General features: G+C 41.9%; 1 protein-coding gene across 1 annotated transcript in view; it reads right to left on the bottom strand.

The window, feature by feature from the left end:
• CSNK2A2 (casein kinase 2 alpha 2) overlaps positions 1–25,848 on the bottom strand; it is a 43,479-nt gene that overhangs the window by 9,872 nt on the left and 7,759 nt on the right. Inside the window, exons 3-9 of the mRNA XM_084757105.1 lie at positions 21,658–21,759; positions 17,820–17,870; positions 7,427–7,486; positions 2,628–2,711; positions 1,834–1,944; positions 1,214–1,315; positions 630–730 (exon numbers count right to left, since the gene is read on the bottom strand). Of these exons, the coding sequence (XP_084613231.1) occupies positions 630–730; positions 1,214–1,315; positions 1,834–1,944; positions 2,628–2,711; positions 7,427–7,486; positions 17,820–17,870; positions 21,658–21,759 (611 nt within the window). The remainder of the gene's footprint in view (positions 1–629; positions 731–1,213; positions 1,316–1,833; positions 1,945–2,627; positions 2,712–7,426; positions 7,487–17,819; positions 17,871–21,657; positions 21,760–25,848) is intronic.

The raw sequence follows: 25,848 nt of genomic DNA, 5'->3' as shown, positions 1-25,848 counted from the left end.
TGACTTATTTTCACTTTCTTTTTAAATATCTGCCAAGATCTTTTTTTAATTTTTTTTTTAAAGATTTATTTATTTATTAGTTATACAGTATTCTGCCCATACACCAGAAGAGGGCACCAGATCTCATTATAGATGGTTGTGAGCCACCATGTGGTTGATGGGAACTGAACTCAGGACCTCTGGAAGAGCAGACAATGCTCTTAACCTCTGAGCCATCTCTCCAGCCCCTTATTTTCCACTTTCTATTGATAAATAGGAGTCCTATTGGGAAGTCAAGGCAGGTAGATCTCTGACAAGACCAGCTGAGGGCCCAGCATGGTGTCTGGTGGCGCATGCCTGTAATCCCAGCACTTGAAAAGCAGAGGCAGGTGGATCTTTGTGAGCTCAAGGCTTGGACTACAAAGAGAGTTCCAGGACAGCCAGGGCTACACAGAGAAACCCTGTCTAGAAAAACAAGAACAAAAACAAAAGATCAGCTCTGGTCTACATAGCAAGCGAAACTCTGCCTCAACACACAAAAACACTGATGTCAGAAAAGGGAAAGAAATTGAATTTTGTCTAACCTCTCAACTTCTGAAATAGAGCAAGGTGCACCATCCCTCCCTCCATCTTATCCCTTCCTTACTTACTGTCCCAAGATGTCATTGAAGTGTGGATCTAGGTCTATGTGGTACTTCTTCAGATACCCATACAGCTCATCTGTCCCCAGAACCTTGGCAATGCGAACAAGCTGAAACATAAAACAAGCTGACCAAACCACCAAGCACAGAGCTTCTTCTCCGTGAGCCTGTGAGGACACTGCATTGCACTTGAGAATCAGGAGACTCCACGCTATTCAAATCTCTAAGGACTTAATGGAGATCTGAGTCTAGGATAAACAGAGACTTGAGGACACAAGGCTCGCAGGAATATAAGTTTCTAAACTGATTTTTAAGGGGTTACAATAATTTAGATGCTAACATCTTTGGGGACAGTGTGATCAAATGACTAGAATATGACAAAGAGGTACCTTATTTCTTACATCCATCTTGAAAGTTCTGTGTCTGCATGCTTGGGGACCTCATGAGCACAGACATGATTCTGAACAAATCTTCAACTTACACAGCAGCCCATGTGCAGTGAGTGGCACTCCATGGCTTATGGAAGAGAATCCCTGTCTCAGATGCTACTTTCCCAGCATTTGTGACAAGTCATATGGGCCAAATCTGCTCACCTGGTCATAGTTGTCCTGCCCATGGAAAAATGGCTCCTTCCGGAATATCATGCTTGCTAACATACAGCCCAAGCTCCACATATCCAAGCTGTAATCGTACATCTGAAGGCAGCAAGGATGGCCAGTCAGTCAAGGGTGCTTCCAAGTCTCTAGTACGCATTACCTCTGAAGGTCAGCTCTTATTTTTGAGGCACCAAGGCCTAATACATATTAGGCCGGCACTCCACTACCAAGCACCATTCTCAACCTTTTTGCAGTTACTTTATAACTAAGTCACTCCTTTCCCTTAGAAAAAAGAAAAAAGGCAGCAAGAGGCTCAGCTGGCAAGCCAAGTGCTGAAGGACTGCCAATGTTAACAACCTCACCCTGGTCCCCAGAACCATCTGGTGGAGAGAACTAACTTCCACAAGCTGTCTTCTGACCTCACATGTGCGCTGTGGCACAAGTATGCTTAGACATACACACACAAAATAATGAATTAAAAAAATGTAGCTGAGAAAAACCTCTTGTACAGTATAATAACTAGGTTTTGAATGTATCCAAAGTGACTCCACAGTAAACGAGGAAAACCCCTAAGAAAATGTAAGAATAGCTCAGAGCAGCTTCACTGACACGATCACCTGATAGTCCACAAGGAGCTCTGGTCCCTTGAAGTACCTCGAGGCCACTCGGACATTGTATTCCTGAGCAGGATGATAGAACTCTGCCAGACCCCAATCAATCAGTCGGAGCTGTGAGAAAGAGTAGACAGAACAGACCGTGAAAGGTGCACTGGCAGATGTATTTGGTCACACATAGTGTACTCATGGAAGACCACTTTAGCAAACGCAGATGAGGTCATTTTTGGAGCAGAGTACTTGAGATGTTTCTGAGTCTTTCCCTTTTAAGTTTCCTGGTCTCTTACTCGCTCCAGATCAACAGAGCTCAACCTTTTTTCTGCCTTCATTCACATGCTACTTACATGTGGAACACATTCCCCCATCACTCACAGCTCTTTACATGAACATCAGGAAATATTGAAGGACATGTGCATGGCCCATCCAGGACAAAAACACTGCTCTAACTGGGCATTAAGCTAACACTGGCTGTGACAGCCAGAGTTGGAGAGACCCAAGTGTACTTTTTAGGGCAAGGTGGAATAGCCTAATGTTCATGAAGAAGTGAAATGAAACCACTACTGTAGTTTCTTCCTGAGGCCCTTTGAATACTAAAACCAAAGTAAAACCAGTGACCATAGTCAAGGTCACCATGTAATTTCCTGGTAGGAACCAATATTGAAGACTAGTGAAGTCACAGTAATGCAGTCTACTGAAGGAATCAGCACGGTCTACAGACACCATAATGCTACTGGACAATGTTTAGGTCTTCCCTAAGCCTTCAGCAAAGATCTGATGCTGCCTGGCCGGATTGGTACCTTTTTTTGTTGGTGATCTATCATGACATTGTGAGGTTTCACATCCCTGTGCATGATTCCCTTGCTGTGGCAGTAATCCAGAGCCTAGTAGGAAAGAAAGCACAGAGAACAGTAAGCAAACCCTCTACCACCCCCAACGCAACAAACACATTTTTATTATCTGTGACACCTTAACTTGAATAGTCTCAAAAAGGGCAGTTTACTGCCTTTAAGGAAAAGAGAAAAATATGCTCTCTGTGGTCACTACAGTGGGCAGCAAGCAGTAAGGGGGCTGTCGATTGTTAAGCCGAAGGTTACTTCTAAAAAGAGAGAATGAGAAGCCAGAGTGTGGGACCTCAGAACCTATGTGGGCGTCAAGAACAACATCCCAATATATATATACTTATTTATTTATTTATTTTTGAGGCAGGGTCTCTCTGTGTAGCCTTGGCTGTCCTGGACTCACTTTGTAGACCAGGCTGGCCTCAAACGCACATTCACTTGCCTCTGCCTCCAGAGTACTGGGATTATAGGTGTATGCCACTGTGCCGGGCATAACGTATCTTTACACAAGGCAGACTTAAGCATGTGAATTTTCTAGATTAAGAAGCATTTACATTTTCTTTAAACATAAGACCTGAGCAGAATCATTACTATTCTGAGAGAAAAATCACTTCCTGTAATAGAATCAATAAAAGGCTTTTATGTGTTGAAAGCCGGGAAATTAAAAGCTCTATAACCATTGCCACCACACTTTAGAGCCCATGCCATGTGACTCCCAGCCACTGGGGGTCTGCGTTCTGTTCTAGAGACACTGAACATGCCAATAGCATCGTCCTTTATCCACTTTCTTTCACTGAGCTTATTTTTGAGATTGAATCATTTTATGAACTTTTTAGTGTATTGCTCTTGGGTTGTTTCTACTTTCAGCTGCTGAGAAGAATGCTTCAATCAACAGTCATATAGAAAGTCTTTTGGGGGATAGGCATCCATTTACCATGGGTTGATTTTTAGGGGCAGAAGTGCCTTGCTGTATGGTCATTTTCTAAGAAGCTGCCTGTTTTTCAAGTCCAACACATGATGGTTCCAGTTTCTCCACATTCTTGCCAACACTTGTTCCTTTCTACAATTATAGCTATCCAGGTGGATTAAAGTGGTGTTTCAGTGTGTTTCTCATTTGCGTTTCCTTATTAGTGATGAGACAAATTATTTGTCACGTATTGGTCATTCTACATTTATACTGCCTTTGAAGAAATATTGATTCTTTAAATTTGTATTAATATGCCTTTTTCATTTTTATTGTTATACAGCTCAGTCAGGGTTCCCTCCTCTATTCTCTCAGCACCCAGACTGGCCTCAAGGCTGATATCCTCCTGCCTCAGACTCCTGAGTGTTGGGATTACAGGCATGTTTATCCAGCTTTTCATAATTTTTACACACACACACACACACACACACACACACACACACACACACGGACCATATTTGTGAACCCCAAAGTTAAAACCTTTGGCTTAAAAAGCACTCAAAAGCCTCAAGAAGCTGGAATATTCCTCGTGTGGAGGCTATCTTGTATTGAAGAATGTTTAACAGAATATCTGACACCTACATAAGAATGAGCTGTGCTACTCCAGCTATAAAAAACAAAAATGATTCTAGATATCAAGTTACCTCCTGGTTGGTTAACAGCAGCAGACTAAGGAGGGCACTGTACCAGGCATCTTTGTGTTAGAGGTGTACTTAAACACAGGCTCATCAGCATGCCAAAAATTGCTCCCTTAGGGCTGGAGAGATGGCTCAGAGGTTAAGAGCACTGACTGCTCTTCCAAAGGTCCTGAGTTCAATTCCCAGCAACCACATGGTGGCGCACAACCATCTATAATGTGATCTGATGCCCTCTTCTGGCCTGCAGGTGTACATGCAGGTACAACACTATACATAACAATAAATAAATCTTTTTTTTTTTTTTTAAGTGCTCCCTTAGTCTGTAGCAGCAATAGACAAGACTTGATACTTTTAATCAGAATTTGGAGAATGAGTAATTTGGAGAATGGGGACAGAGGTGAGATATTATCTCCAACGAAGGAAATACTGGAGGGAAAGGGGCCTAAGAACACTTTCTGGACATCCATAATTTCTCTACCAGCCTTGTCCATTTTTTTTGGCAGCAAAGGTAACAAAAATCTATGGCTGTGCTATGTAGTACAGTGGCTACCAGCTAGGCAAGGCCACTAAGTAAGTACTTGGTATGTGACCAGTACCACATGGATAGAGAACAGAATTCTTAGTTTACTTGGCTATCATAGATCTAAGGACACCTGTCTGGAGGTTTTACACATGTAAAATCTAATACTATAGAAACTTAAGATTTATTTACTTTACCTGTGTTCTACTTCCATTCTTTGTGTTGTTTTACAATAGTTGTACCAAGATTCCAATGTGCTGTTGTGCCTTCTTTCAACTGGTATTTGTTTAAGCAAATTTTATAGTTCCCACCCATGAAGTTTTCTTATCAAACTGGGGTCCACAAAGGCATACCCACCAAAATCTGAACCAGACCACACAAAGCCTGGGGGGGAGGGCTGTGGGGTAGGTGGGTGGGGTGGTCACTGAGCAATCACATATAGCCTTCAGCCTCAGGTCCTTCTACATTTTCAGTGAGGTTGCATACATATTTCTTGTTTCCTACTTCTATTTTTCCTTTCTATAAGAGAAAATGTTGACTTCTACCATTTTACCTAGTCTATGTCCAAGATTGAATTTGGGCGATACTGGGATGTAAAAAATATGTGATGAAACCAGAGGCCGAGGCAAAAATACAGGCAGACAGACAGACAGACAGACAGAGGTGATTAATTCTTCCCAGGTCCACTGGCCAGACTCCCTGTGAGTTACTAACATGCCTTTAGATTCCCTGAGGAGATACTTCAGTTCTACAATCTGCTACAGTTTCTGATTATTGGCACAAAAGATGCATTTTCAATCATCAATTGGGATTCTTTGCCTCATCAGCAGCAGCTAGATCACTCCTGGCACTAGGCAGCGGCATGGCCACCAGCTCTGAGTACAGATATGCTGGGTTTTGTCTTCATTAGCTGGTGCTAGCTAAAAACATGCAAGACCTGAACACTGACTTAAATGAGTGAGCACTTGCAAGAAGTGGACAGTGGCTCTCACAGGTGGCTTTCTGGGAAGACCTCTAGGAAAGAAACAGCCTCCTGTTCACTGCACTGCACACTTCTCTCTGCCCTTCTAGTCTGGAGAAGACACAGGAAAGGTGGACCCGATCAAGCTTAGTCTATCCTTACCAACAAAAAGAAAGCTCAACAGACACAAGTGAATGCCAAGTTCACCACTTTGGCTCAGCAACAGGCAGATTACTCAAGTACAATTTTAAGTAAGTCATTCAGTCCATGGAGCTTGTTCTGCACACTTCCATTCCCTAAGGCTAGCCTTGCTTCAACCTGGTAATTTGTTCAAGTAATGTTCAGAGCTCCCATACAAACCTCATTTTGGTAATTTTCTTTCTTTCTTTCTTGGAATTTTCTTAATTGAGGTGCACAAGCACTAGCACTCTGTCATCCCCCACCCGTTTTTTAATACTTTGAACTCTCATAGATCCACCTGCCTCTAGCCCCCAAATGCTGGGATTTAAAGTCATGTGCTCTCTGCTATGCCTGGCCAATTCTGTGTTGATGATGCACTTCTGGGGGAGTTCACAGTTGGTAAGTGCTCAGGGATCCATTAACCTGAAAAACTATATGCAGCCCTTCCAGAATGCTTTACTTCAGGGTTTGCCAAGACAAATGAGAACATCCTTCATCAACTGATAATGCTTCCATTTTTACAGTCCTTGGTGTTTGTAAGTCACTCCACCCATCACTTCTCCCTGGACTAAGCTAGTCAGTGCTTGGAGGTGAGAGGTAGAAATTCTCATACAAGAAAAGGATGCTAAAAGACAGTTTGAAACAAACAAACAAACAAACAAACAAACAAGGCTGCAAATGTCTGCTGATTATGTACATAGCCTTCTAGGTGACTTTCCCATCAAGAAATAATAATGGCCAGGTGGTAGTGGTGCTTGCCTTTAATCCCAGCAGTAGGGAGGTGGGGGTAGAGGCAGGCAGATCTGAGTTTGAGGCCAGCCTGGAACCTGATCTACATATCTAGCTCCGGGACTGCCAGGGCTACACAGAGAAACCGTCTTAAAACACCAAAAATGAAAGAAAAAAGGAAATAATAATAATTTCATTTTCTTACTCTTTGAAGTAAAGGGCTGGCTACAGGACTGACTTTGGCAAACTAGTCTATGCCAGGCTGCAGTGTTTACACACTGAGGTTTACATTCTTTTACTGTTATTCAAAAGACAGGACGTCAACTATTCCAGCAGCCCCACCCACATCACAGAAGTGTGAATGAGGCCAAGCCAGACTATCTTGTCTCAGTCGGGCAGACTTGAATCTAAAAAAAGTTACCAGGTTAACTCATGAAATTATGAGAAGTAAAAAGCCACTTTTAGAAAGTCCTTAAGTCTGAGGTGACTTGTTGTACAGAGAATACTAGGATTAATAAACTGGCAAAGAAAAAAAAAATACAACTGCCAACAAGGGTCATGGGGGGGGGGCGCGGGTGTGTGAGCTTTGTATAATGGCCCTACACCCCTCACTGGCCAGTCTTCCCAGTTTTATTGAAATTCTGTGAGGTCTCACAGAATTCTCTGGGTATTAAGAAATATTCTGCTTGAATTCTCTATCTTTTCAAAAACTTCTTAAAGGAATGAGCCTGAAAAAAAAATACACCATCAACAAATGCTACTTACTTTAAGTAGTTCATACATATAAAACCGGATATCAAAGTCAGTCAGGATCTGGTAGAGTTGCTGAAATTTCAGAAAACAGAAAGTTAATTCAGTCTGATTATATTCTGCTCTTCTAAACATTGGCTTTCCTCTGTAAACTTAGTGCTTAAGTTCCCATGGACACCCACGACTTCACTGCCTGATCTGGGATGCCAAAGACGAGGAGCTCAACACCTCTGCCTTCAGTGGAGAGGGAAGGCATTCTGGAGGAACAAACCCCTCAGCCAGTTTTCAGCTTTGCTACTTAATGTTACATAGTTCTTTTTTGTTTGTTTGTTTTGGTTTTTTGGTTTTTCGGACAGGGTTTCTCTCTGCAGCCTTAGCTGTCCTGGACTGGCATTGTAGACCAGGCTGGCCTTGAACTCACAGAGCTCTGCCTGCCTTGCCTCTGATGTACTGAGATTAAAGGCGTGCGCCACCATGCCTGGCTATGTTACACAGTTCTAATAACCACGGCCACACTGCTGAAGTCCAAGCTGTCTGTCCAGATTCTATGGCACACCAGCTAAGTCCACCCAGTACCTAGCAACGCCTCCAGAGGATGTGGACTAGTGTTAGGGAAATGAAACAGTAGGAAATCGAGTGACATTTGAAGATGGCAAGAGACTTTATAAAAAAAAAAAAAAAACTATGTCTCCTGTTCTCTACCAAACAACTCCAGGCTGGAAAAATAATTTCACAGTCAAAACTAAATTAAAAAAAAAAAAAAAAGGAATTATGGAAACGGGCATTAAAAAAACAAAACAAACAAACAGACAAAAACTGTCATTACTGATAATCCAAAGATCCACCTCATGTGAATTTCAAATAAATTTCAATTTCTTGGAGCAGAGTACTAGGATCATGAAAGCACCACAATCCCAGCCAGATTCTATGCATCATCTTTGACAGCCAATCAATTCCAAGTAAGTTTCTCTCCCTGTCAAACAAGGCAATGTTTTCTATAAATAAAGTTAATGGAAGTGGCCTACAACTTTTCCTGTATTAGAAGCCTCACATATCATGCTCCAAGGAGCACAGTGGATATACACTGTGACTCTATAAAGAGGAAAATAAAGCTGCTTATCTGCAAAAATGACAAACTAGTTTCCAAGAACAGTTATAGAGGAAGAGGCCACACCTCCCCTTCCCTCTAGGGAATAATTTGCCTTTACAGCTAAGTAGGAATATGTAGCTCTAACAGCCTCGGGCAGCTGCTGGCTCAGGCCTACAAGCTGGTGTGCTGCTCGGGTCCAGCCCTGGAGGGGCTGAGCTGTACTCAAGCATACCCATTCACCATTCCAGCCAAGCAGCTTCAACTTCCTAATGACCAAACTCCAGGTTTCTGTCTTCCCAGCCCTGTGCTTCCAAGTAGGTTTCTTTCTTTCTTTTTCTTTTCTTTTTTTTTTTTTTTTGGTTTTTCGAGACAAGGTTTCTCTGTGTAGCCTTGCCTGTCCTGGACTAACTTTGTAGACCAGGCTGGCCTTGAACTCACAGCGATCCGCCTGCGTCTGCCTCCCGAGTGCTGGGATTAAAGGCGTGCGCCACCACGCCCGGCCCAAGCAGGTTTCTTATCTAGTATATGGTCACATCTGACAGCCAGAACGTATACAGGTCTAAGCTTTAGATACCAACTTGAGTGTGAGAGAGATCAATAGTAAAGGTTGTGCTAAATTGAACCATAAATAGCCCAGAAAAGAGAATGGACTAAAATCCCAAACTCTCATAGTGCTAGAATTTTTACTTCCAGAAAACCAACATGGGCTATTTTATTCGAAACTTATTATGTAAAAGGATTTTCCTGTGAGATTATGTACTTATTATTTGTATCAATCATTGTATAAAGAGCATGAGGCATAAAAATAAATGTCCTTGCACTGTCAACAAGGTATTTCCAACTATTTGAGTCAGTACCAATTTAATGAATATGAAAGATACCACCTGCACAACAAAGCTTGGACCTATTCCATTACAAAGCCCCAAAAGGCTGGCTATCACTCACCCAGACCGCTCTTTTTTCAGGAGTTCTTGGTGGGAAAAGATTAAACTACATCTGGGTCAACTCCTGGGCTTATTATAACTGAGGTCTCTCCAGGAGCCAGTGGACCTTCCTTTAATAGCTGCGTTACAATCTCTACACGCAGGCTCCTGGAACCACCCTCTCTGAAGACACCAACATGTCTCTGCCTCTCCACTGTCCCTTTGCAGTGCTTCTTTCTACCAACAAGGGTCTCTCCCTTTTATGAGCCCTAGACCACGCTTCCCTCTCAGGCAATAGTTCTTGACCTTCCTAATGCTGTGACCCTTTAATATAGTTCCTCATGTTGTGGTGACCCCCAACCATATTTCATTGCTACTGTAATTTTGCTGTTTTTCAAATTTTTAATTTGTTCATTTTACATCCTGACTGTAGTCTCTCCCTCCTTATGTCCTCAGAAAGGGGAGCCCTCCTCCCTTATCATCTGCCCTCAGCCTATCAAGTCTCATCTGGACTGCCTGTACCCTCTTCCTTTGTGCCTTGGCAAGGCTGCCCCACCAGGGGGAAGTGATCAAGGTGTGGGGACCAGAGTCCATGTGGCGTCTACTCCCCAAATTATGGGACCCACAAGGAGACTGTGCTGCCTATCTACATCTGAGCAAGAGGGTCTAGGTCCTCACTATGCATAGTCCTTGGTTGGTGCATCAGTCTCTGCAGCACCGCCCTCCTGCCCAAAATTGTTGGCCCCGTTGGTCTCCTTGTGGAACTCCTGACCCCTCCAGCTCTGTCTATTCCCCAACTCTTCCATAAGACTCCCTGTGTTACACTCGTGAGTTTAGCTGCGTGTCTCAGCATCTGCCTTGATCTTCTGCTGGGCGGAGTCTTTCAGAGGACCTCTACAAATTTTGTTATAGTTAATAATAATGTTAATACCTGATATGCAACTCCCAAAGGGTGTCTGCAAACCATAGTTTGAGAACCACTGTTCTAAAGTGTTCATGGCACAGTGAGATTCTCAGTGGCCCTAGTTTAGCACTAGGTACTGGCTAATTTGGAGTTCTAGAAGTAAATCCTCACTGTTGTAAACATGAACCTGCCTAGAGTTCCACATCAGTGTTGCCTGAGTACACACATACACATGATGAGGGAAGCAGGTGTCCTCAAGTTGATGGTGGTGACTCAGGATCGATCAATCTCTCTCCCCCTCCCTCCCTCTCTCGCCCCCCCTCATGGTTTTTCCAGACAGGGTTTCTCTGTGTAGCCTTGGCTGTCCTGGACTTGCTTTGTAGACCAGGCTGGCTTCAAACTCACAGCGATCCACCTGCCTCTGCCCTCGAGTGCTGGGATTAAAGGTGTGCGCCACCCCCCCAACCCCGCTTGATTCAGGATCTCTTAACTCTTCCCATCTTCCCAAGCATGTCACAGATCCACTGCATAGCTATAACTTACGCCTGTTTTCTCCACCAACTCTCCAGCCAAGTCCTCACACAAAAGAACAGCATTCTTAGCTCCTCCACACTGGCTTTTGTAAGTTCACAGTTAGTGGGACAAAACAGAACCTATCTTCCGAGAACTAACAGTCCATGTGAAATTAGAAAGAAAAACTTCCTAAGAGCCACTTTCCCTCTAGCTATGTATAGAATATTATTAACCAAGCAACTGCACAATGTGTTTTGCACATTTGCATAAAGATTTATGAAAAACAAACCAAGCCTATGTTTCCTGGAAGAATGTGAGCTCACAAGTAAAGGCACTTGCTGCCACACCCAACGATCTAAGCAAGATCCCTAGGAGCAATATGGTACAAAAAAGGACTGACTCCCACAAGCCACACATGCATTATGGCACATGTGTGTACACACACACACACACACACACACACACACACACACACACACACAAATAAAAATGAAGATAGGAAGAAGAAACCACTTACCCACTCCAGTCCAGTTCAGCTGCAAAGCCTCAACCTCACTGGTGTTTCCCTAGAAATCAGTTCTACTACAGAAGTAATCTAAGGAGACTGTTGTATATATCTTGGGCTTTAAAAATAAATCTTACAATGCCTGAAGAAGAAAATGGCAGACAGTGCAGCTTGACAACCAGGTTTGAGGCCTCCTATACAAAGTCACAGACACCTAAGGAACGGCCAGTGGGCCTCACTTACTCCTACTGCATGCATGCATAACTTCAAAGATACTGGGGGCAGTCCAGTGTACCACAGCTAGTCAGATCCACACACAGGCCCATGCCTCATGGTTACTATTCAAGAGGACTCCATGTGGACTCCAATCCAGCACCCATGAGCACAGAAAATTTGAGAATAGGGAGAGCATATCCAGCTCAGGGCTTAAATGGAAGAAGACCAATAAGGAGGGAACAGAAAGTCAAAGACAAGTTATTTCATGCTGTAGCCATTAATTTAGATGCGGTTAACAATGTAACCTTCAAGACATAGATTAAAAACTGATTATGGAGATTTAAGGAACACATTATTAATCTACTAAATAAATATTAAAGCCTAGAAATGTCACAAAGCTTACAAGGAAATGATAAACTGTTAATGACCCCTAAATGCACTCTACCTGTTTCTCTGATGAAGATACCATCCAGTCCATAAGCCCCAAAGGACAGGCTAGCAGAGGGCTACTACTCAAAAGAATCAAGGTAAATCTACCCCTTTCTCAGGAATGGAGCTCAAATTCAGTCTTTTCAAATTCAATGTTCAAATGATATCTTTTATTTAAAACTCATGTGCATTTTAATTTGTAGCAATCTTTCTTTTGGGGGAGAAAGGAGGTTCAAAACTGCATTTCTCTGTGTGGCCCTGGCTGTCTTGAACTCACTTTGTAGACCAGGCTGGGCTTGAACTCAGAGCTCTGCCCACCTCTCCCTCCCCAAGTGCTGGGATAACAGGCATGTGCCACTGCACTTGGCAATTTGTAGCATTTTTAAGCTGACAACATCTCAACAGATACCTTTTCCTATGGACTTGTTCGAAGACATGGTCTCAGTTGACCTAGAACTCGCTATGTAGCCCAGGTTGGCCTTGAACTTAGAACTCTCCTCAGGCTCTCAAGCACCAGGATTACATGTGTGTATCACCATATCTGACTCTCAGGTAAGAACTTCCAAGTTCCCTACAAGTTCCCTGGTAAGTGGTCACTCTTTATCTCTTAGAAACGACTTTGCCATTAAAAAAAAAAGTTTTGTCTTTGTATGGGCTACTATGTTTCTTTTATGGTTTAGCTTTAACATTTAGGAAACTGCTGGTGGTTTTAAAGGGGAACTGACCAAACTAGCTCTACCATGAAGTGAAACACCAGGGAAAAATGAGTAAGACCATAGAGAACCATAGTTTAAATCAAGACCCACATTAGAATCACAAAGCAAACATCAACAGGTTCCCAATACGCAGCACTAACAGGCTGGGCATCTGCAGTAGTTGGGACCAAAAGTGTTGCTTATTTTTCTTTTATTAAAAAAAATTTATTTATTTATTATTATGTATACAGTATTCTGCCTGTATGTATACCTGTAGGCCAGAAGAGGGCATCAAATCACATTACAGATGGTTGTGAATCACCATGTGGTTGCTGGGAATTGAACTCAGGACCTTTGGAAGAGCAGGCGGTGCTATTAACCACTGAGCCATCTCTCCAGCTCCTAAAAGTGTTTCTAATGTCAGGTAATTTTCAGCTTTTAGAATAAATGTGTACACACAATGAAGTATCTTTGTTATTACACCCAAGTCTAAACATAACATTCATTTAAGGTTTTGTTTTGGAGATATTTTTTATTCTATTTTATTTTTAAATAAGGTTTCATGTAGCCCAGGTTAACCTCAAACTCCCTATCCTTTGGCTTCTGCCTTCTGAGGGCTGGGATTAGAGGCCCCTGGACAAGATCCAAAATCCATTGTGTTTTGTTGTTGTTGTTGTTTATTAAGACAGTGTCTTAGTATGCAGTCCTGGATGACCTCAAACTCAGAGATCCACCTGTCTCTACCTCCAAGTGGTAAGATTAGATTAGTCAAGATTTTAAGTAGTTAAGAAAATAGTTTAAAGGGCTAGAGAGATGGCCCAGAGGTTAAGAGCACTGGCTGCTCTTCCAAAGGTCCTGAGTTCAATTCCCAGCAACCACATGGTGGCTCACAACCATCTATAGTGAGATCTGGTGTCATCTTCTGGCCTGTAGGTATGTGTTACATGGAGGCAGAACACCATATACATAGTAAATATATAAATCTTTTAAAAAAAACTTTTTAAGGTGTGGTTCCCATTTTATACTTTGTGGGAGATGCTGATATTGTTAAGTGCTTCACTGTTTGGCCTTTTTTAGACTAAGGATGCACAACCTAGATAGATCATATTCTCTGGACGCAAGCACAATCAAATTAGGAATCAACAATAAAATAATTTTTGAAAAGCCCAGTTGATCTTGAACCATGTACTCACAAACAGCTCTAAAAGACATTATGGGGCCAAAGTTACTGAGAACGGTCTGAAAATACCATGATAGTGGATGAATTACAGTGTGAATAACCAAACCTCTTGGCTACTGTGGCTACACAGGAAAGTGTTCAGGTTCCATTAACAGCACATTCAAGAACCAAGTATAACAATGTCCAACAAGATAACTTTGCAAAAAGATGACGTTAGCACTGAGGAAAGGACAGACAAAACAGCAAAGGTGTCAAAACACTGACTGGGCCAGCTAGACAGTGGGGCTGATAGGTGGCCACTGTGCAGAAATTGTGGGAAAAATATAACCCACAAGTTCAAAATGGGCATTTCCAGTTAAAAAACTGTCACCTAACATTAATAAGAAATCAGGAGAACTGCCTAGATTCATACACTACTGCATATACATGTTCAGAGACTACAGTGAGAAAAGCTGTCCAAACTTACTTTACAGATGTAATATTACCTAGTTATCAAAAGGGGATGTCTCCATAATGAAAGTAAACTTACAGATCAAAGCTGATCAAAACTGGTGTAATAAAAATCACTGAGCAATGTGTGCACACTGCACTGCTGCTTTTGTTTTGTTGTACAGTACTGGTGATGGAACCCAGGGTCCTGAGCATACTGGGGACACTAAGTGGACACTCATCACTGAGCAACAACATAAACCACATCACTGTTGCCTCATCTGACCTTCAGCCAGGACAAACACTCTTTGGAAAGTTCCTTAAAGCCAGTTATTAGTGCATCTCACATTAAAAGGGAAAAGATGAAAAGGAAAACCAAACCTCCCATTAAGGCACATACAGGACAAAATAAAAAATCCTTAAGGACATAAAGACCAACAGATTGCCAATTTGCGACCTGTCATTTTCTCTAGAAGAGAAACTAATTACCCAAGAGCCATCATTCACCCTTCCAAAACATGCATGCTACCTGATATTTAGTGCTCTTTTAGGCTGACCAAAATAGCATGGCTCAGTGTTCAAAGGGGATTCCCATCCCTCCGCTTCACCTGAAAGTCCTCCAGAGTTACAGGCCTGGGAGCAATGAACTCCAGTATTACAGTGAGAGACAACAGTGTGAAGCCGGAAAACATGTTCATGGACTTAATAGACTCAAAAAGCTGGAAATTCAGTCAAAGAGCAAGGAGGCCCATAAGCACAGAGCTTCAAACTAAGAAGCACAGAAAGGCCCCGAAATGGACAGACCCAGCTCAATTTGAAAGACAGCATCTGCGGTGAGGTTACATCCAACACCACTGAGATCTGCATGAGACCCCAAAGCACTCAACTGATGACCACCAGTATGACTCCAATACTCAAGGTGTCTTCAAGACAGGAGGTGACCGCCTTTCAGAGCATTGGTCTAAAACAGTAGCAGCAACTATCAGAGACAAACAAAATTGTGAAAAAAAGTAGATGAAAGGCATGGGGGGTGGGGTGCGGGAGGAGATTGCAACCAACCACCTCTATGAGAAAACGGTATCATATAAAGCATAAGAGAACACCGTTTTTTAAAAATTCAGAGCTGAAATGGACTTCTAAAATACAAAATTTAGTATTTGAATTATATTCTAGACAGTGAGAATAAGAAAGGGGTGAGAAATCAAAAGACATTGAAATTATGGGAGGCCATGAGCTTTCAGATAGAAAAAGCCCAGCAAGAATCCAGAACAAAAGATGAAAGAAACCCACAGGAAGGTACATATTGGAACATTCAGAAGACTGGGAATGAAGAGAAAATCCTAAATACTTCCAGAAAAAGAAAAGAAAAATCTATAAGATCAAACAGGAATGGTTCCAGTGCTGACACTGGAACAAACTCTTCAAAACAGAGAAAATCATGAATTTCAACACAGAATTATAGTGAAGAAATGAGGAAGATAAAAGATGTTCTCAAATATGCAACCCTCAGAAACCACTGATATCCACAATTCCTTTAAAAGCATCCATTAGAGAGAGCGCCCATGTCTTCAGAACACCTCCTTTAAGGGTTCAGATCCCAGAGAAAACAGGTTTCCCAGGACATTAGAATTCCTGTTAATTCCTCACAGAACCTGGCAGGCACCACCTTCGAGAAACACAAAATGCTGACAACACACTGATTTTACCTCTAAGGGAGTTATAATAACAAAGTAGTTGTTACATACAGGAAAGGCTATATTCGATATAAAACTTCATTTTAAGTAAATGTTAATCTTTTTCCTTAATAATCAGAGCGATTACCTAAGAAAATTACATGTGCAAATAAGGTTTTTTCATTTTATTTGCAGCATGGATGCTGGATACTAGCATCTTCAACTGACAAGATGGTTTATTTCTAGTTTTTACCTCAACAACTCACAAGTGTCTGATTCCTTGCCAGAGGGCTAGAACCACCCACAAGTCCTCTCAGACCCCTAGAAATCAACATCACTATTTTGTTATTCATACTATTTTCAAAGTATATTCTAAAAAAGGTTTTCTTTTCATATGTCTTAACACCAGAAACCTCATTAGTAGGTTCTTGTTTTTAGTTACAATAAAACATATCCATGAGCCGGGCAGTAGTGGCACGCCTTTTAATCCCAGCACTTGGGAGGCAAAAGCAGGCGGATCTCCTTGAGTTTGAGGCCAGCCTGGTCTACAAAACATCCAGGATAGCCAAGGCTGCACAGAGAAACCCTGTCTCAACCAACACAAACATATCATAAACCAAATTTCAAGCCCCACACGGCTCTTTATTTTTATAATCCTAGCACTGAGGAAACTGGGGCAGAAAGGCCATGACGGACTCCAGGCAAGCCTGGGATAGAGTGTCTTAAATACCAGACAATATTTAAAACATTCTCTTAAAAGAATGCTTCGGCTAGGCATAGTAGCACACACTTGTAATCTCAGTACTCAGGAGGCTGAGGCAGGAGGATAAAGTCTAAGGGCAACCTGAGTTAAATGAGACACTATTTAAGAAAAAACCAAACCAAAACAAAACAAAACAACTTTAGCATTTAGCCAGACATGGTGGTGCAAGCCTTTAAGAAAAACGAAAAACAAAAAACAAAAAACACAACTTTAGCATATAGCCAGACATGGTGGTGCAAGCCTTTAATCCCACCACTTGGAAGGCAGAGGTAGGCAAATTATCTGAGTTCAAGGCCAGCCTGGTCTACATAGTGAACTCCAGGACAGCCAGGGCTACACAGAGAAACTTTGTCTCAAAAAACCCAACCAAGAGAAACTTTGTCTCAAAAAACCCAACCAACCAACCAACCAACTAAAAAATCTCTAGTTAAAAATAGTATATCCTGCCAGGAGGTGACTTTTAATCCCAGCACTTGGGAGGCAGAGGCAGGTGGATCACTGTGAGTTCAAGGCCAGCCTAGTCTAACAAAGCTAGTCCAGGACAGTCAAGGATACAAAGAGAAACTCTATCTCGGGGGGGGGGGGGGGACGGGGGGGACACACCACACCATAAAAGAAAATTTATATACTAAGTAAAATAAAAAAGTTTAAGTTTAAGTATCCCAATTCAGCTTTTTTTTTTTTTTAATTTTTATTTTTGGACACAGCAACTCTCGGTAGGTTTTTTGTATCAATTGCTTTGGACATGGTATCTATGTACACACATTTAGCAGCTTCAATCCAATGACTCCTTTCACAGAAGCTCTGTACCCATCTATCTTTTCCTATTACCAATGGCAGCTCTGATGAAACTCAAAGTTAATGTCTAAAACTGTGCCCTATACAGCAGGTGCTACAGATCAGGTATATTAAAGCTTACGTTACAGATGAGAACCACAACCGAGGTCTGCACTATTTGAGATCCAAGTTGTCAAAATCTGACTCACCAACAATAATATACATGACTGCTTGGATTCGGAATTCAAGCGGAACCCTAACCATCCCCTCCCACCGCCCATTAACCCCATGCCAGAAAGAAGTATACACACCTTAAAATCTGTATTATTGATATATTCAAATACCAAAGCTGGTGTCTTTGACTGAAAGAGAGAACAGTGATTCTTTTTAGATACTCAGACAGTAATAAATGCAATTTGCAACAGCCCACCCTCAAACCTCAGAGATGAAAAGGAGATTCCCTTATCATAAACAGGCTAGGTTTTCTTGTTTTTGTTTTTGCTTTTTCTTCTTCTTCTTCTTCTAGATTTGTGAGTATTGGATCCCCTGGAGCTGGAGTAGGCAGTTGTGAGCCATCTGAAATGAGTGCTGGGATCTGAGCTCAGGCCCTCTGGAAAAGCATCAAGTACTCACATGTTGAGCAGTCTCAATCCCGACCTCTTTCTTTCAAGTATTTATGATACCTGGATTGCTTCAAAATAACTGGGGAAAGTAGAAGGTGGGAGGGGGAAATGTTATAGGTTGGCATGAAGGTGGATACTGCTCAAATTCAGTCATGCCAGGAAGCTCAGTATATTTTGTTCACTTCGGTGTATATGAAGTTTTTAAAAGGAAGATATTTCCTGAATGACCCACCAGAAGCCCTGAATAATCAATCCATCGGAGATTTTATTAAGATATATACTCAGCAGTATCTCAAGTTGCCACCTGTGCCAGGAGTTGCACACTTTCATCTTGGTCTAGGCAAGCAAGATGCCTGACAGTTTTCATAGGGTTTTACAATCTGTTAAGTCTTTTTAGGCTCCTAAAAGATCACCTGGGCTCACAAGTGAATGTAATCAAACTTAGAAGTCCGAAAGCTGGAGAGATGGCTCAGTGGGTTAAGAACACTTGCTGTGAAAGCAAGAGGACCTGAGCCCAAGTCCCCAGTACCCATCAAAAGCTGGACACTGTGATCACCAGTATGTGGAGACAGGAGGATCCCAGAAGCTCAATGGATAGTCAGTCTAACTGAAAAGCCTCTGGCTTCCAAACACACATAACCCCTCCCATGCACAAAACACACTGCACATAGCATAAACACTCCGCACAAAATGTAGACACCACAGTCTTTAATGATTAGTAAAGCTCAATACCTCCTTGTAGAAATTTAGAGCTTCAAATGTCACGTTTACTCAGGAGAAATAAAATCATGCTAATTGGCAGAAATGTTTCAAAACTAGGAGAAAAGCATGAGTTTTAAGGGTAAATCTTTATTGCTGAGAACTTTATCACAAGGTTCTTAGGGAGTGGGCCATAGCACACACACAAACAGGTTTTCACCTGGGCACTACAGAGACATAGCAGTACCATGAATAAATGGTTCTAACATTTTTATCAAGAACCAGACCTTTCTACAGACTCAAGTAAGTCTGATCTTCTCAAATTCAGGGGCTAAGGCTTCCCTTTCCACTTACATCAATTTAAAAAGAAGACCTATTTTTATTATTTTAAATTATGTGTTTGCTGTGTGCAGATGAGTACAAGTGGCCACAGAGGCCAAGTGTCTGAGCCCTCTAAAGCTGGAGTTACAGGTAGCTCTTAGCCAATTGATACAGGTGCTGGGAATAAAACTCAGGTTCTCCGGAAAATAACATATCTCAAGTTCTACTTTTTTTTTTCTTAACTCGTGTATTATAAACACATGTTAACAACTCACAAATATTAAGTAGGGTATCAATAAGTTCAGTTAACTGAGAGAGGGAGTAAGGAAGGGGCAAGGGGAAAGGGAGAGAAAGGGTATATGTGGGGAGACTTACATGTGCTAACTCACACTTGATGCCATGGGCAAGGCATCCTAGTAGCATCTTCTGAAGTCTTGGTTTTGTTTATTTATTTTTTTGTGCATAACAGGGTCTCTAGTTAGGTTGGCCTTAGATTCCCTATGTTGTTGAGAACGACCTTAAACTTCTGACTGTTGTGTCTCCATTTTCTGTGGGCTGGAATTATAGGCACACATCCTTGCTTGGGCTACACACAGTTCTAGAGACCAAACCCAGGACCTATTTATGCTAGCAACACACTACCAACTCAGCTATATCCCCAAACTCACATTTTCTATATATGGGGTGTGTGTGTGTGTGCCCTTAAGTGAACAATGCCTGTTTTCTTTTTTCTTTTTTGGTTTTTCAAGACAGGGTTTCTCTGTGTAGCCTTGGCTGTCCTGGACTCACTCTGTAGACCAGGCTGGCCTTGAATTCACAACGTTCCACCTGCCTCTGTCTTCCGAGTGCTGGGATTAGGCGTGGGCCACCATGCCCAGCTACAATCCCCATTTTCATCTCAAGCATTAACAACAAAAAAATATGATATATATACATTAAGTGAATAAACCCATTTTAACCTTAAACACTAAGTAGTTCAGGGCTAGTCATCAATCTGAACTGAGCAGGATAGGCTATATTATTTATTGAGAATCAGTTATAAACTGGTATATAACGGCCCCTTCTCAGGCTTGACCAGGGTCCAAAAGAAAAAAAAAATCTTTTCTCATCCTTATCACTGTGCAGTTTGGCAATTACTTAACCTTTGTAGACTTTAGTTTTCTTACAGTACAATGTTGACAACAGCAGTAGTGATCCCCTGGGTCACCATGGGGATTAAATACTCAGTGTAGCGCCTGGCCTACAGCAGGCACTCAGGCAGGATGAGATGTCCTCAGATACAGAACAAAGACCTGCTTCTTAGAGAAGATTGCATGAAACTCTCATAGAAATAATCAGGTAGAGCTGGTGGACAATAGCAACAGGACGAAGTGGCACCAAGGTAGCTTTTCCAAGCATCAATGCTTTGGCAATCAAATGCTGCCATGTTTTTCCTTAGGGGAAGCAAACAATAGTGAACAGCAACCTAGAATAGGCCAAAATTAAGTGTATTATTTTATGATTTTTAAAAAGATTGTATTGTGTATATGTACATACATGTGTATAGATGGCACATCATGTGGAAGTCAGAGGAAACTTTGTGGAGAGTTTCTCTCTGCCCTGACATGGTTTCTAGGGATCAAACTCTAGGCCTATGTAGCAAATTCCTGTACCACTGAGGCATCTTACCCCAAATTAAGCATTTGGGGGGGGTTCTTTTTTTTTCTAGACAGGGTCCTGGCTGTCCTGGACTCACTTTGTAGACCAGGCTGGCCTCAAATTCATAGCCATCCACCTGCCTCTGCTTCCCAAGTGCTGGGATTACAGGTGTGCACCACCACACTCAGCACTTTTTTTGAGACAGGGTTTCTAGGTGGTAACTGGCTGTCCTGGACTCACTTTGCAGATGCAGACGAGGCTGGCCTTAAACTCACAGAGATCAGCCTGCCTCTGCCTCTCAAGTGCTGAGATTAAAGGTGTGAGCTACCACACCCAGCTCCAAATTAAGCATTTTAACAAAAGCATTTTAGTTGTAAAGCGTGTATACACTTTTAGTTGTTCACATACAATGTGAGGCACCTTGTGGTGGATGCAAAGCTAAAGACTAGCACATGAAACAGCAAGACTTCTTTTTCTAGGACCTGCTTAGTTCTCTACAGTAGAATCAACACAGAGATTCCCAGTATCAAGCTGACAAGAGTGAGGTAAGATAATGCAAACTGGCAGTGAGCAGCATTCAAAAACAGAACAAAAGTAGTGCTTCATGGGGCTATCTAGCAAACCTCTGCGGGCTAAATCAAAGAAACAGGTAACAAATCTGGGGTAGGGTTTTTCTCTACAGATTTAGATTCCATTTAGTGGTGGTAGCTAGCTCATCATTCAGCATGATTACTGTATGGTTTTTAAACCCACTCAGAGGTAAACACCAGTGCCATCAGCCCATTATGCAACACCACAGAGGCCCTGGGGTTAAACAACAACCTACCCCACCCACTAGTAGCACATGCCCCAATCACCAGGCACCTACCACAGGGTCCTTTACAGTGTCAATCAGCTTAATGATATTTGTTCCACCACGAAGGTTCTCCAGAATCTTAACCTCTCGTTTTATCTTCTTTTTCTTCACTGGCTTAAATACATAAGAGTAATCAGAAGTGAGACTCCTTTTGAAGTTAACATAATAAATACAATTTTAAATAATGTTAAGGCAACAGCACAGATCATTTTGCTGTGTACTGTGTTGTGTTAAAGAATACACTTAAAATAGAAGAAAAAAAGTGAGCTTCCCCATAATAATCTTTTAGGTTAAACATTTTATAGTTTATAGCTTATGCAGCAATATCTTTAAGTAGTTGTTACATCTAGCATATTTAGTAAACTTGAACACCCATGTAATATTTCAAAAATAAATGCATGCTTAGTGGATTACTGCCAAATGGGTTACAGCCTCTGAACAGCTGTAGACCAAGGACAAATGGAAAACCTGAAACAAAATGGCCAAACACCTACTGTTCCAGTGAGTTACATGTAATTGAGTCTCCGGGGCAAGAATTAGTTAACTGATACCATGTTACAAACTTATTTCCAAGCTGTTGGCTCCCATTTCCTGTTGCCACTCCCACTTCCTTAAGATTTAGAATCACAACAGCTTAAACCAGTAGCTCTCCCAACAGATCCTAGAGAGAGAACGCTGGTATCATCCCAGCAGTGACTGCTGACTGCTAAGCCACTAACCTACAAGATGGAAACTGAAAGGCCTTCTTAGAAATACTACCATTATGTATATCATTTCCTGTCTGAAGTCAACAAATAAAAGCAGTTCTGAAAAGGCAAGTGTGTCATAATCGATGTGATTTCTAAGTCACAGAACAGTGACAGACATAATGGTGACTGTGCAGCACAAGCTAACTTTCTGACCTTCACTAACTTAATGACTTAAGGGGAAAGTAGGCGGCAGAGATGCTATTCACCCAAGGTCAAAGGTAACAGGCGCAGAAGCAAGAGTCAGGCCTGGGAACCTGACTGGCCAGCAGCACTGTCTTCACCTATGAGCTTTTCTCCCAAGTGGGACAAGGGAGAGACTGCGCTGAGGAAAAGGTCTACTTTATTGTTAAAGCACCGCTATTATAATAGAAAGATAAAGAGAGGCCCATGGACTTTCCATGAAATGATAAAACAAAATCTAAAAAACTTTAGGCTTGGAGGGTAGTGAGATGGTTCAGTGAGTAATAGTGCTTGCTGTCAAGCCGGATGACCTGAACTTAATCCCTGGAACCTACAAGGTCAGAGGGAGCTACTGTCACAATTTGTCCTCTGACCTTCACATGATGTGTTCCCTCCCTCCACTCAATACACACAATAGATGTGTACGTGTATACATACACGTACACACACACACACACACGTTTTTAAAGCTCAGAGATGATAAATAATCTTTTGGTCCCTAAAACAAACCTCTGAAAAAGAGCAGGGAAGGTGGGTTGGCGGAAGAATGGCTCAGTGGACAAGAGCTGTACAAGCCTGAGGACCTACGTTCAGATGCCCCAGTACCTATGCAAAAAGCCAGGCATGACTGCAGGCTGCTGGTTGGCCAGCCTAGCAGAATAAACAGTGAGCTTAGGTTCAGTAAGAGAGCGTGTCTTTTTGTTTGTTTGTTTGTTTTTTCGAGACTGTTCTGGACTTGCTTTGTAGACCAGGCTGGCCTCGAACTCACAGCGATCCGCCTGCCTCTGCTTCCCAAGTGCTGGGATTAAAGGCGTGTGCCACCACGCCCAGCCCCTCATTTCTGAACAAGATACTATAAAACTATGTGAGAAATCAGTTTTAAAGAAAATATTATAAAGAACTTAAGGATGACTGTGATTTACTCTCAGATATGTCAGGAGAAACCTGTTGAGTATACTATATGTATATATACAAATCCAAAAAATATGTCTTTGTTTATATAAGTGTGGTGTATATGTATTCATATTTATACACATACACACACACACACACACACACGTATGTGTGTGTGTGTGTGTGTGTGTATGTGTCGTGTGTGGTATATATATGAGAAAAACTGAAAGATAAAGCCAATGTCAATATTTGAGGAATCTGGTGAAAGCTGTTTGGAGTGCTTTTTGTCGTTATGGTTAACTTTATTTTTGAGACAGGGTCGGTCTTTCTGCGTAGTCCTGGCTATCCTGGAACTCACTATGCACACTAGGCTGGCCCCTAAACAGAGTCTCATCTGCCTCTGCTCTTCAACACTGGGATTGAGGCTATCTGACGACTCTTTTGTAATTCTGCAGTGATGTTAAAAGACAAAAGCTGGCTATCTCTCCATCTAAACTCAGGTAATACCACTCTTGTTTAAAACAAAAGCCTGCAGCCAGGGCCCTGTTCGATCAAGAAAGCCTTTCTGCTCAGCCAGCACCAACTCGCATGGACAGCCAGTACACAACCTGCTTTTATGCCTCTGCCACTTTCTCCAGCCTTGCACTGCTCCTCAGCAACACAGGAGTACAGCTCCTAGAACCCAGAAAGACTGACTATTTTTCACTCTGTCTGAAGGGAAGTTACTGTACAGCTAAAGCACATTCTGATGCCCCAAATTACCCAGACCAGAGACTGGGAACAGGTAGGCAACTCTAAAATGGTCCAATGGAGTAATAGCAGCTGGAGTCCTCAGATGCTGCCAGACACTAAGAGGACTCAAAAAAGTGTGACCCCACAGCCCAGGCCACACCCCTCCAAAGCACAAGCAGCAGGCAGTAAGCAGCTCCATCAGCCTTCATGTACTGCTCTGAGGAAGATACCAGAAGCTAATTAATAAAGAACTTGGTGAATAAAATAGATCATTTAGTTTTACATATGGAAATCAGTGAAGATAAGAGCATTTATCAGGGAGTTTCACCGACATCTTTAAAAGCTTTCCAAGTTTTGGGCCGGGCAGTGGTGGCGCACGCCTTTAATCCCAGCACTTGGGAGGCAGAGGTAGATGGATCGCTGTGAGTTTGAGGCCAGCCTGGTCTACAAAGTGAGTCCACGACAGTCAAGGCTACACAGAGAAACCCAGTCTCAAAAAAATAAAAAATAACAACAACAAAACAAAAACCAAAGAACAAACAAGCAAGCAAACAAAAAAAGCTTTACAAGTTTTACACAAATATAGATACTCTGACTCTCTTCCCATTGGCCACACAGCATGCAGAAACCACGGAGTACGCTATCAAGGCTCTCACCCATTTCTTTAACTCAGATGGTATCTATTTCAAAGATTCAAATGGCATTGGTTTAGTTGTTTTCCAAGTTGATTTTTTTTTAAACTCAAAGTAGATAAAGCAGCAAAAGTTAACTTGCTATCCTCTTTCCACAGCCCCTAAAACACTGAGATTATAGGTATGTACCACAATATATGTTAAGGAAATATTTAAAGGAAAGACAAGTTTTACTACAAAAACGTGCTTACTATTTAAAATGTTTTAGATGTACCCACCCTCAGAAAATGAAAAGAGGGCAAAGTGTTCAGAAGGATTTCCACACATGCAAGGCAGTGCTGGCCATCTGGAAGACATGTTCAAAGTGGCCCTAGGGTAAAGAATGTCTTTCCTACTTACCCAGATCTTTAAAAAACTACAACAAAATATAAGCCTGCAGAAAAGGAGAAGCTAACAGAACCCATCACCTTCCTCCTCAGCCCAGAGCTTCACTCCTTTAGAGGCAGCGCTGGGGATTTTAATGGCAATAGTAATTGCAATCAGCTTGTCAGGACCTCAATCCATTTCAGAAAGCATCAAAGGCAAAGCCCCTTTAAAGTTTCTTTCCAAGTTCAACTAGATTGATATATTTAAGACAGACAGAAATAAAGCCACTAACTCCTAAACTTTGATCCCGCTATCAAAGCACTGACTGCCCACTAAGGCATTGCCCCAATCACGTGCAATGAAGAATCATGGTCAACAGTGAGCGCAGGAAGGAGGAATGCTGAAGGAGGAAGACACTTCGCCAGGCTGACATTTATTTCCTTATGTTTACACATTTGTGAAAACTAGTGCATTTGACCAACATAAAAATATTAGCCAAACAATGTTATTCACAGCAACTTTTCCTCTAATCTTTCAAGTTACATCATTCTAATTACGATACCAATTCCAAGAGAATTATTCTCAGAACTAAAGAAAAAAAATGTAAAAAGGCAAAGTATAAAATCTCAATGACAACCAGGCAGTGGTGA

This window comes from Acomys minous (genome assembly GCF_964271855.1).
Source record: "Acomys minous genome assembly, chromosome: 14".
Taxonomy (NCBI): Eukaryota; Metazoa; Chordata; class Mammalia; order Rodentia; family Muridae; genus Acomys; species Acomys minous.
Note: the sequence above shows the minus strand (reverse complement) of the source record. Positions and strands in the feature narration are given on the sequence as shown.